The 12,952-nt window shown below is 37.7% G+C and overlaps 1 protein-coding gene across 2 annotated transcripts in view; it reads right to left on the bottom strand.

Annotated features, from left to right (window-relative positions):
* Positions 1-520: 520 nt before the first annotated feature.
* LOC117335801 (inactive phospholipase C-like protein 1) overlaps positions 521-12,952 on the bottom strand; it is a 33,332-nt gene continuing 20,900 nt past the window's right edge. Inside the window, exons 16-28 of one of the 2 annotated variants that reach the window (XM_033895993.1) lie at positions 12,587-12,689; positions 12,014-12,193; positions 11,307-11,509; positions 10,723-10,852; positions 9,194-9,352; positions 8,422-8,519; positions 7,978-8,079; positions 5,769-5,960; positions 5,234-5,311; positions 4,857-4,910; positions 3,961-4,053; positions 3,710-3,805; positions 521-2,709 (exon numbers count right to left, since the gene is read on the bottom strand). In XM_033895993.1, the coding sequence (XP_033751884.1) occupies positions 2,638-2,709; positions 3,710-3,805; positions 3,961-4,053; positions 4,857-4,910; positions 5,234-5,311; positions 5,769-5,960; positions 7,978-8,079; positions 8,422-8,519; positions 9,194-9,352; positions 10,723-10,852; positions 11,307-11,509; positions 12,014-12,193; positions 12,587-12,689 (1,560 nt within the window). In that variant the 3' untranslated portion in view covers positions 521-2,637. The remainder of the gene's footprint in view (positions 2,710-3,709; positions 3,806-3,960; positions 4,054-4,856; positions 4,911-5,233; positions 5,312-5,768; positions 5,961-7,977; positions 8,080-8,421; positions 8,520-9,193; positions 9,353-10,722; positions 10,853-11,306; positions 11,510-12,013; positions 12,194-12,586; positions 12,690-12,952) is intronic. The other variant, XM_033895994.1, reaches the window with a different exon arrangement.

The following is a 12,952-nucleotide window of genomic DNA, read 5'->3' on the forward strand; positions in this document are numbered from 1 at the left end:
TTGAACTCAGACTTACTGTACATCAAAGAAAAAACTTGTCTAGGCATGATTTCCTCTACTACATGTTACAGGAACTTTATACGTGGAACGTGGTGTGTCATTTATTTATATAATTATCAGGTCTCCGTGTTCTTTATTTTGACATTTGACCTACATAAAATAAAACATTTTATCCATTCCGCACACAATTTCTCATTCGATGGGAGACTGTCACTTACAGAATGTTCTCGTTATTATTTCCCTACACTGTAAGGTATGGTATATAGAAGAAATTGAATGGTTTCCTGTGGAATATAACATATTTCACAAGTATGACAGAATATTGATATTTTTTATGAGGTTAAAGTGAAAAAGTATTGGTATATTCTGTCGAATAGGATAGATACTATATGTAGGAGTTGCCTTTTTGCAGATGATATTTAAGATAAAATGAACATGTACATTATTCACCAAATTTTCTGTTCTTGAAAAGTTATTTCAATCTCAGGTGTTTGAAGAGAAAATCACAATTAAACAAGTGTGAAGTATTGCATAATCAATTTTAATTGACCAATTATTTGATAATATCAGCTTAATAAAATCACAGCTTCAATGAGTATTGCAATAGATATCTCATTTGAGGTAAAATTAAGGTTTTGGCATATGACCAGTATTATGTGAAGTATCAATATTTTAGGTTATACAGAATAGGATTTTTGTTGCAAACATTGATGCTGCAACAATTCTCAGAAATGCATGTCATTACAGTATCTTTTTACAACCTGAACATTATTTCCAAAATGAAGGCACTTAATTTAATTTTTCATCTAAGTGAACTGATTTGGTTCCCTCTTCCTTAAGTTACATGTTGCTTGGCAAGAAGTTATAAGATATAGAAACACCCCAGTTGATGTTAGACGGATTAGACTGAAAGAGTTTGGAGGAAAACTGCTATGATGAAGTATTTGTAACAACACTTCAGGTTTAAGCAGAAAAATTAACAAATTAAAACTTACAAACGTTAATTAAAAATTTTAAAAGTGACGACCAGTATCCTCCATATCAGATTAGAGATGATAATTAGAAAATCTATTCCTGTTAGAATGACAAGTCTATTATTCCTGTCTCAGAGGAAGAGTCAGACAGCTGTTCCTGTCTCGGAGGGAGACGAGTCAGACAGCTGTTCCTGTCTCGGAGGGTGACAAGTCGGACAACTGTGCCTGTCTCGGAGGGTGATGGGTCAGACAGCTGTTCCAGTCTCGGAGGGAGATGAGTAGACAGCTGTTCCTGTCTCGGAGGGTGACAAGTCAGACAGCTGTTCCTGTCTCGGAGGGTGACAAGTCAGACAGCTGTTCCTGTCTCGGAGGGTGATGAGTCCGACAACTGTTCCTGTCTCGGAGGGTGAAGGGTCAGACAGCTGTTCCAGTCTCGGAGGGAGATGAGTAGACAGCTGTTCCTGTCTCGGAGGGTGACGAGTCAGACAGCTGTTCCTGTCTCGGAGGGTGACGAGTAAGACAGCTGTTCCTGTTTCAGAGGGCGATGAGTCAGACAGCTGTTCCTGTCTCGGAGGGTGACGAGTCAGACAGCTGTTCCTGTCTCGGAGGGTGACAAGTCGGACAACTGTTCCTGTCTCTGAGGGTGACAAGTCGGACAACTGTTCCTGTCTCTGAGGGAGACGAGTCGGACAACTGTTCCTGTCTCTGAGGGTGACAAGTCGGACAACTGTTCCTGTCTCTGAGGGTGACGAGTCAGACAACTGTTCCTGTCTCGGAGGGTGATGAGTCGGACAACTGTTCCTGTCTCTGAGGGAGACGAGTCAGACAGCTGTTCCTGTCTCGGAGGGTGACAAGTCGGACAACTGTTCCTGTCTCTGAGGGTGACGAGTCAGACAGCTGTTCCTGTATCTGAGGGAGATGAGTCGGACAACTGTTCCTGTCTCTGAGGGAGACGAGTCAGATAGCTGTTCCTGTCTCGGAGGGTGACAAGTCGGACAACTGTTCCTGTCTCTGAGGGAGATGAGTCAGACAGCTGTTCCTGTCTTGGAGGGTGACGAGTCAGACAGCTGTTTCTGTCTCTGAGGGAGACGAGTCAGACAGCTGTTCCTGTCTCAGAGGGTGACAAGTCGGACAACTGTTCCTGTCTCTGAGGGAGACGAGTCGGACAGCTGTTCCTGTCTTGGAGGGTGACGAGTCAGACAGCTGTTCCTGTCTCTGAGGGAGATGAGTCAGACAGCTGTTCCTGTCTCTGAGGGAGACGAGTCAGACAGCTGTTCCTGTCTCGGAGGGTGACAAGTCGGACAACTGTTCCTGTCTCTGAGGGAGACGAGTCAGACAACTGTTCCTGTATCTGAGGGAGACGAGTCAGACAGCTGTTCCTGTCTCTGAGGGAGACAAGTCAGACAGCTGTTCCTGTCTCTGAGGGAGACGAGTCAGACAGCTGTTCCTGTCTCTGAGGGAGACGAGTCAGACAGCTGTTCCTGTCTCGGAGGGTGACAAGTCGGACAACTGTTCCTGTCTCGAAGGATCATGAGTCAGACAGCTGTTCCTGTGTTGGAGGGAGACGGGCTCGACATCTAGTCCTGTCACTATATGTATGGTTATTATAGTATCTTTATTGCACCATTATATTTTCAATTAAAATCTTTAAAATGATCCAGTGCTAGGAACTGTCCATGTCTTCAATTATAGGAGATTCCTTCATCAAACCAGACACTGTCGCCGTCTCCTGAACCTGAAAAATCAATAAGATTGGTTCACTACCAGACATTTACCTGCGTTAGTGACTTTTCTTAATGGGTTTCCCCTCAGTTGGGATATATAGCACAGCTAATACCAAGGTAATTCTTATTTTACAATTAGTCCATTAGTCCCACCAGTTTTAACCTCAAGATTTTTTTTTAGATAATGATAATGTTGTGTTTGAAATTCAAAATTCATTGTAGGCCATTTATTATAAAGAAAACCAAACATTGAATAGATTAAGATGTTGTTAATGTTTGAGATAAAAACAAGAACATCATTACTCAAAAGATAGGCAGCATTCTTTAAGATTTGGACCTGTATTAAGGTAACTGTACTCTTAAGATGCTCAAATACACATTTTGTGCTCGGGCTCAAATGCTTCTGATGATAAATCAGATGTCTGATTAAATATTTTTTCAAAGATTTGAAGGAATTTCAGAAGGATTTTAAGAGAAATATTGTATTTTCAATGTTTAGATTTTTCTTTTCAACTGCTAAATTCATGATTTAAGCCAGTTTAAAGAAAGTTGTGTTGAGCACAGATTCTATGTTTGACCATGAGAATGGTTTTCATGAATGTGTGTCCATGTGTTTCTCTTACTAGAATATATACAGAACTGGATACATTGTATTAGTAACCTTGGAACTGACCACACAATTGACCACTCCCCTTTATTCAATTTTCAAATTTCAAATTTATTCTGTTTTACAACTTCAGTAAAGAAGCACCAAGGACATAAAGTCAAAATTTAAGATTAATTTTCATTTCTGTGATAATAATATATGGTACATGTATTCGAAGAAGAGGTAAAATGGGCTTGTATTGGTCTGCTTCTCTTGTCTCAATTTCAAAGTCGGATAAGGTCATTTAAAGACAAAAGTAGATGCTAGAGGGACAGATAAGTTATTGCATTAGTTCACTCTTCCCTTCGGCTCGATGGTCTAGAATTATAAATGCAAGTATCAAGCTACCAATATTATCAACATACCTGTCGTAGGTATTCCTCGCACTCCTGTGACGCCTGAAACAAAAGCTGTGCCTGGCCTTTCAGTACCCTCACATTCCACGAGAAGTTGTCTATTGCCTGGCAAAGTAAAGTATTAGCAGCCACGATTACATTCTGATAAGCCGTTACAGTTGATCTAGGACATTATAAGGATTATAATTTAATTTGAATATAACTGAGGACTAACCTGGATGATGTGCATCCTTATGTGATTTGTCTATGTCAATATTTACCTTTTTTACTTTCTTTTCTCGCAGACCAGCCTTCTGGCAGACATCTGTCAACTCTTCATGCCATTCGAGACCTGCTCTACAGCAATGCAACAGCTGTAAAACAGAACATTATAACAGTTACACAACATGGAAGTTGGGGCAACACCCGAAAATAACAAAATCTTTCTATCAGTTTGTTTGTTGGGTTCATTGCCCAGTGAACAGCCATTGTCATTTTGAGGCAGATGGTCCTTGTAGTAGCTGGTAGATACCTCACTGAGCAATATATGGGAGGCCTTTCACATGCCATCCAGAGCAATTAAGGACATAACCATGACAAAACAGACCAGTCTATTTCTCGGCTTCTCGAGAAACACAAATCACCACGGGAAGGGAGAGTTGAACCCTTGGTGGTTTGTGGTTTTCTTTTATTAGAATTTGAAGGATTGATTTATCTCTGCTATTCCTTTTTAGCCCAGCCCCTCTACCCGAGGAAGGTCGGACACTATCTGTTTATTCTTGAATTACCTTCATCCAGGGATATTTCAGACACATTAGGTCGGACACTATCTGTTTATTCTTGAATTACCTTCATCCAGGGATATTTCAGACACATTTTGTTTAGTTTTCACTTAGCTTTTCTGTACGAGTAGTTTTTTGAAGGAAGCAATTGATAAAGGGAAAACAAATGCTGTACCATGAGTGTAAGCCAACTGATTCTTCAGAAATTTTATTTTATGGGAAAATAGATTGACCTTTGACCCTTGGTGTGAAATTGAACTTTAAAAGATGGACACATGTGTGACCAGACATGGATATTTAACCTTCTATAATGATAAAAATACTAAGATTTAGAAATTGAGGTGTAAATTAACAAGCAAGAAATCAAAATTTTTGATTTTCCGGCTGATACGTACCCTTTCATACACTTTCCCACTATTCTGCACCAATAATTTGCAACTTTCTAAAAACTGCAAAGAAAAAGAAAGAAGATGGATGAAAAGAAAAAAACAAAACCACTTCTTTAGCATTACAAAATATAATTCTTCAGACACATGAATCTTTCACCAAGATACCAGGGTTACATTACCCAATTGGGGTGAAAAGGCATCGGATCACCTGACTTTTCTGAGATTACAAAGATTCCCTCCCAGACAAAGACCCATATGTTCTATTAACTTGACAAAAACAGGTAATTGATATAAGATGGTAAAACTTGATTATCTAAATGAATAATTTAAATTTTAATGATATGATCAAGATTTAATTACTGCATGTATACAAAAAAACTCACCTCCATGTTGTAAAAATTCATAGCACTTTTTAATTTATTTGGAAGATCACCAACAGCTTCTATGATAGGGTAGAGTTGCTGGAAAAGATCAAAGTAAGAAAGTGGAGATTACAACACAAAACACGGAATGTTATTAGTTCTTATCAATGACCTAGATACAGGCTTACTTCAAAACAAGATGTTCATGACAAAAACTTTGAACAGTAGTGATCTGCTACTAATGGATAATAATGCAGAAACATATTTTATTCTCCTTTCAAATATACATTGTACATGTACATGTGAAATTTTCATAACAACTTCTACCAACCTCACACTCTCTGACCTCTACTAGCCTCACACTCTCTGACCTCTACTAACCTCACACTCTCTGACCTCTATTAACCTAACAGTCTCTGACCTCTACTAACCTCATACTCTTTGACCTCTACAAACCTCACACTCTCTGACCTCTACAAACCTCACACTCTCTGACCTCTACAAACTTTATTCTCTTTGGCCTCTACTTACTCAATAACATATGACCTCTACTTACCTCATGCTCCTTGGTGCAAATAAAGTAGATGGAAGCATGCTGGCTGGAGTTAGACACCCTGGTTGCTAGGAAACGGATACACTGCTTGATGCTAGCTGTTGGAGACAAACTACACTTGTCCTTGAAGGCGCAGAGGTCATCCTGGACATTTTCCCTCATATCCATAGCATCCCTCAGAGGCTGAATTGATATCTATCACAAACAATATATATATATACATGTATATAATCTAGGTCATGGGTGTGACCCAGTAATAAATAGAATATAGTTTGAGTGTTTTACTCAGTTATAAAAATAATCTAGGTCAAGTGTTTGACCCAGATATCAATATAATCTAGGTGGAGTGTTTGACCCAGATATTAATTTAATCTAGGTCGAGTGTTTGACCCAGATATGAATATAATCTAGGTCGAGTGTGTGACCCAGATACAAACATAATCTAGGTCGAGTGTGTGACTCAGATATAAATATAATCTAGGTTAAGTGTGTGAGCCATGCAGTTATGAATTTACAATCATCTTATCACAAAGACTTAACTGCCCACCTCCCTAGGGTACTTGTAATGTGTGAACTTTAAACCTTTAGCTTCAATATCCATTAAAACCTTATCAGGCATATACATAGAATACAAGGTAACTAAACTATTGTGTAATATACATTAAATCTGACACCATTGATATATACCACTACAATGGTGGCCTCGTGTCATTGATATATATACCACTACAATGGTGGCCTGGTGTCATTGATATATATACCACTACGTACAATGGTGGCCTCGTGTCATTGATATATATACCACTACAATGGTGGCCTCGTGTCATTGATATATACACCACTACAATGGTGGCCTCGTGTCATTGATATATACACCACTACAATGGTGGCCTCGTGTCATTGATATATACACCACTACAATGGTGGCCTGGTGTCATTGATATATATACACCACTACAATGGTGGCCTCGTGTCATTGATATATATACACCACTACAATGGTGGCCTCGTGTCATTAATATATACACCACTACAATGGTGGCCTCGTGTCATTGATATATACACCACTACAATGGTGGCCTCGTGTCATTGATATATATACACCACTACAATGGTCGCCTCGTGTCATTAATATATACACCACTACAATGATGGCCTCGTGTCATTGATATATATACACCATTACAATGGTGGCCTCGTGTCATTGATATATATACCACTACAATGGTGGCCTCGTGTCATTAATATATACACCACTACAATGATGGCCTCGTGTCATTGATATATATACACCACTACAATGGTGGCCTCGTGTCATTGATATATATACACCACTACAATGGTGGCCTCGTGTCATTAATATATACACCACTACAATGATGGCCTCGTGTCATTGATATATATACACCACTACAATGGTGGCCTCGTGTCATTGATATATATACCACTACAATGGTGGCCTCGTGTCATTGATATATATACACCACTACAATGGTGGCCTCGTGTCATTAATATATACACCACTACAATGATGGCCTCGTGTCATTGATATATATACACCACTACAATGGTGGCCTCGTGTCATTGATATATATACACCACTACAATGGTGGCCTCGTGTCATTGATATATATACACCACTACAATGGTGGCCTCGTGTCATTGATATATATACACCACTACAATGGTGGCCTCGTGTCATTAATATATACACCACTACAATGATGGCCTCGTGTCATTGATATATATACACCACTACAATGGTGGCCTCGTGTCATTGATATATATACACCACTACAATGGTGGCCTCGTGTCATTGATATATATACACCACTACAATGGTGGCCTCGTGTCATTGATATATATACACCACTACAATGGTGGCCTCGTGTCATTGATATATACACCACTACAATGATGGCCTCGTGTCATTGATATATATACACCACTACAATGGTGGCCTCGTGTCATTGATATATATACACCACTACAATGGTGGCCTCGTGTCATTGATATATACACCACTACAATGGTGGCCTCGTGTCATTGATATATACACCACTGCAATGGTGGCCTCGTGTCATTGATATATAGACCACTACAATGGTGGCCTCGTGTCATTGATATATAGACCACTACAATGGTGGCCTCGTGTCATTGATATATACACCACTACAATGGTGGCCTCGTGTCATTGAGGAGTAAAACTCACTTTGAATGTTTCGTCTACTGTCTTCACTCCTATGGATTTCATACTAGGGTAATTCCTGAGGGCTCTATTCCCAGGTACAAACTTACGATGATTAGCAGAGATCTGAAGTAAAGAGAAACAATTGTTACCTACTATATAGTTTTTACAGAATGTGTGGTTATACACACGAGAATGTTGTATGATACTGTATTTATCTGCAAATAAGACCCTGGTCTCTTCTTCATTTTGAGGATAAGTACGTTAACACAGTACTCAACCTATAGAGACTTGTACTCATAAGTAAATTGTACATGCTGTTGTTATTCTCGTTTGCAGAGAAATTAGAAAATTAATACTGATACACTGTGTTCTGTATTCGACATTGAAAATCTACTTCTTAGAGAAAAAACTAAAGTTATAAACTATCTCTTACCTGGCTGTTATTGTCATGTCTGTCCAACTTACCTGGTTATTGTTTTTGTTCGTTAGAGCTACATGGACAAACAATGAGCACTTTTCTATAGGCTGGCTGTTCTCCCCCAGCAAACTCACATGACGGTATCCTGTAGACAAAAGATGCTGTTAATAGATCTGATAATATTGTCTTATTCTTACATGTTTGTTACGCGAAAATGTTAATGACCACTGAATAAACTTGGCACAAAACATAAACCAAAAAAAATTGCTCAAAAAAATAAACTTAGCACAAAACATAAACTGAAAAAAATTGCTCAAAAAATAAACTTAGCACAAAACATGAACCGAAAAGTCCCTGGAACATGTCAAAAATTTGAAAAAATAGAAAGTATTCCTATCAGAACATCAATGCCATAAATTGGGATAACAACATATTATCTGATTTAACTGTAGATCACTTAAGAAACTTGCACCAAAATGTTGACCAGTTCTTGAGGCTCAGACAGAGGTGGTACATATACTATAATATATATAGGTACCATAATATGTCCATCAAAGTTTAACAGGCATATAGTAATAAATGATATCCTCTCACCTGTCCTGATACAGGTAAATGGTATAATAAATGATATCCCCTCACCTGTCCTGATACAGGTAAATGGTATAATAAATGATATCCTCTCACCTGTCCTTATACAGGTAAATGGTATAATAAATGATATCCCCTCACCTGTCCTGATACAGGTAAATGGTATAATAAATGATATCCCCTCACCTGTCCTGATACAGGTAAATGGTATAATAAATGATATCCCCTCACCTGTCCTGATACAGGTAAATGGTATTGTGTATTGCCCCAGCAGTCTGTCCTCTCCTATAAGGGTCTTGGCTCGTGCTTCAAATCGTACTAGTGCCAGCTCCGGCATCTTTATCTGGAGTTCAAATGTTTCCTCCTCAAACATTGTTGCGAATGACGAAACTACAAAAATAAATACCTGTATAACAATCCTATTTGAGTTCAAGATTGCCCATAACATAAATTTTGTTAGACACTGTAAATATATGTGTGACAAGGTATTGCTGAACATCACTTTTGCCCTTTACCAGTTCACTGTCCAGAGGCTGTTTTGTTAGTTTCAGTAATGATAAAATTGACCTCTGACCTTAGCTTCTGATTTTGAAAAAAATCTATCATGAGCAAGCACTCATGTTGATGAGAGAAAATGAATTTTCAAATAGCAATCTCAAACAAGCTGTAGGGAATCACCGTGTGAGGTTTGAGTTAATTAAGTCCAAGCGAACGTCAGTCATTGCACAAAAAAATGTTTTCAATTTCTATTTAAAGTAACAGTGACCTTGACATTTGACCTTTTGACTCCAAAAGAAGCAAACATTTCTGATAAGAAAATGATGAATCTGTGATTCATCCACTTTAACTTGCATTATTGTCCAGAAATCGTGATGTTTATGGATGGATGGAACGACAGAATGATGGATTGTCCCTTTCCAATCGTTAATAGTTACACCTCGTGGAGCTGTGGTTGGCTGTAGGTCCCAATTGTCTAATTGTGCATGATGTCATATACATGTCATATACATGTACATTGTGATGTCCCCAGAGAAAGAAGCAGGGCGTGATGATGTGGGCATTTTCAATTTATTATCAGCCTGAGTAAATGTTTTTTGAAAGTGTTTGTAAAAAAGTTTTGGTATAAACAGAATTATACATGATCTTCCATATCATATATAATTCATAAAACTAATCTAATCTTTTTTCAACATTAAAGAGTCACTGGAAAATGAACAAAAAAATCTGATTTGTTTCATGACTCTAACATAAAATGGAAACTCTTATAAAATCTTATATATTTATTTCATAATCTAATAACTTCCAGTGTTATTTTAAAATAATCACACTTAAAAGTATAACCTGAAATTTGCCCTTGTTTTGGACATACATACTATACAATTGTGAAAACTGTTATTGAATATTTTTAAACTTAAATAAAAACACACTATATCTTACAATACAATTTGAAATAGCTAATTACTGAATACATATAACAATTAGTATAAAGATGTCCACTTTTTCACTAATATTAACATTTAAGCCTTTGTTTATGAGTACAGTATTCAAATTTTTCCATAAACTATTCCATATGACATTTATGCCCAGAAGATATTATAATAAAGAGTTAGACATGAGAAATTTGTATAAAATGCTAACCTTCACCCTGGTGGGGTTTAGTCTGGGAGTTAGACATGAGAAATTTGTATAAAATGCTAACCTTCACCCTGGGTAGGTTTAGCCTGGGAGTTAGACATGAGAAATTTGTATGAAATGCTAACCTTCACCCTGGGTGGGCTTAGTCTGGTACATGGCCTCATCAGCTGGGATCCCAATAATTCTAACGGAGACATAGATCTTGGTACCTTCCATCCTCACTTTACAGTTGGAGAAATTCTGTCCACTCACGACCTGTAAGGAAAGGGAAATGTTTCACAAATATCCCAAGTCTAATATGATGACTTAACAGCACTGCCGAACACTAACCATTCCAAACATATACTTTTTCCACACCAGAAATATTTTACCATGCCACAACATGATGCCCCAAATCAAGTTAAAATTCCTTTACCAGTACTTTAGGAGTATGATTGTCAAGATTTACCTTCTAAAACTAGACCCTAACAATTCTCAAAGCCTGTTAAATTTTAGTCAAAATCTCTTCAGCCATTCTTAAAAAGTAGACTTTTTAATGAAAAGAAAGATTGATGGATAGAAAACAAGAAGGAAGTTTAAGACACTGTACATTGTACCACAGCACATCAAAGCTCACCCATGGCCCTTCATACCTTACAATGGATCCCAATGGTTTGACCTCTGACCTCTGACAACTTACCATATAACCCCTATATCAGACTGGACATACCTTGATGTGAAGGTCCATTTGTTGACTGGTCAGTTCATCCTCTATATGAGAGATGGTGTTGGATTGGCTAGGTTTTGGGGTGAAGTACGAGTAGATGTCGCGGATGACCTGTGGCTGGAGAACGTACCCACACTGACCGTTCTTCATGAAAAAAGCTGTGTTTAACTCTGTAGGAAGTCCAGGGGTCTGGTAGTTCAGGGCCACTAGCAAAACAACATCCGTACATTACACTCATACCATATTAATCCAGAAATAAGTCTATTCCAATATTAAGCCAAACCATATTAAATGCTGTTCAATAAAATAACTAACAATCTTGTAATTTGCCAGGGTAATTGTCCTGTAATAAGCCCACCCCAGGACACTGAAGTCAGACATTTTATATTTGTGAGCCCTCTGCAGGATTAAAACTTTAGTACAGAGCGTTACTGCATCATCGGATACCTGGTGATAAGTAGCGTAATATAGTGCAATTAATTGTGGGTATCCAACGATGGCATTACCGATATCTGGCTCAAAAGTCTTATTCTTTCCATGTTTATGATCAAAAAATAATTCTATAAACTAAAATCTATGATGAATATACATATGTATGATGTAAATTACACATGGTTTAAACCAATGGCAGGTCAGCCCTGGATAGCTAGTTTTGTACAAGTGAGCCCTGGAAGCTGAATTATTATTTTCATTACAACGAAAAATCTCACCCATCTGACATCCACAGTTCCAAAACTCGCAAGGTAAAAAATTAGATGAGTTGATTCTGTTTGCTTTTGGGTAAATTCTGGAGATGAATCTTTTGTTATAGTTGATGAACTCCTCAGGACGTTCACGACACAACATGGTGGCTTTGCTCTCTCCGAAGGAACACATTTCGTAGTACTTTTCTGTAAATCATCCATAGCCTTATTGACCAGGGTTTTATACTTGATTACACTTTAAGATGTTGAAAAATACATTTTAGTAGATATTTACTCATGTTGATAAGTAGAGCTTACTCTTATTAAGGACCCAGCTGTATCATGCATTGTTAGCTTAATCCAACAGTATCAATTGTCATTAAAACTAACAATACATGTACAGAGATCAAATTTTCATGGGTATACAAAATATTTCAATAGACCAATAGATTTTTTGAATACAACTAAAACACATATTTATAGGTTTTAATAATTTTATAATCTAATTAAATGTAATTAAGCTCTGTTTCTTTAAAATTATCATCAAAACTGATTTTTACAGATACAAAGAAATCAATTATTTATTCTATAGGCACTTACGCTGCTGTATGGAGACTTCAAAGTCTTTAAAGCCTCTGGATGCGAAGTAGACAACAAGATCAGATAACTCCTTCGCTAACTTGAGCGTATGACTGCTGTCATCCTGTAATGGAAGGATTTTAGAAAATTTATTAATTTTTTTTGTAAACAATAAACTTTATTTATTTTACAACAATTATGAATCAAATCATATCAACATATAATATCATATTTGTTGGCCCAGATGGAAGTGCTAGAGGGGTCTCACTGTGGGAGGAAACTGAGTTACACAGATAAAATGGTCAGGCAGCTAGGTCATTTTTGCGTGTCCGATCGGGGAAACCAGGGAACAGTGAAATGCCCCCCTCACCCCAATTTTTATAAACA

The sequence above is a fragment of the Pecten maximus genome, chromosome 10 (assembly GCF_902652985.1).
Source record: "Pecten maximus chromosome 10, xPecMax1.1, whole genome shotgun sequence".
Taxonomy (NCBI): Eukaryota; Metazoa; Mollusca; class Bivalvia; order Pectinida; family Pectinidae; genus Pecten; species Pecten maximus.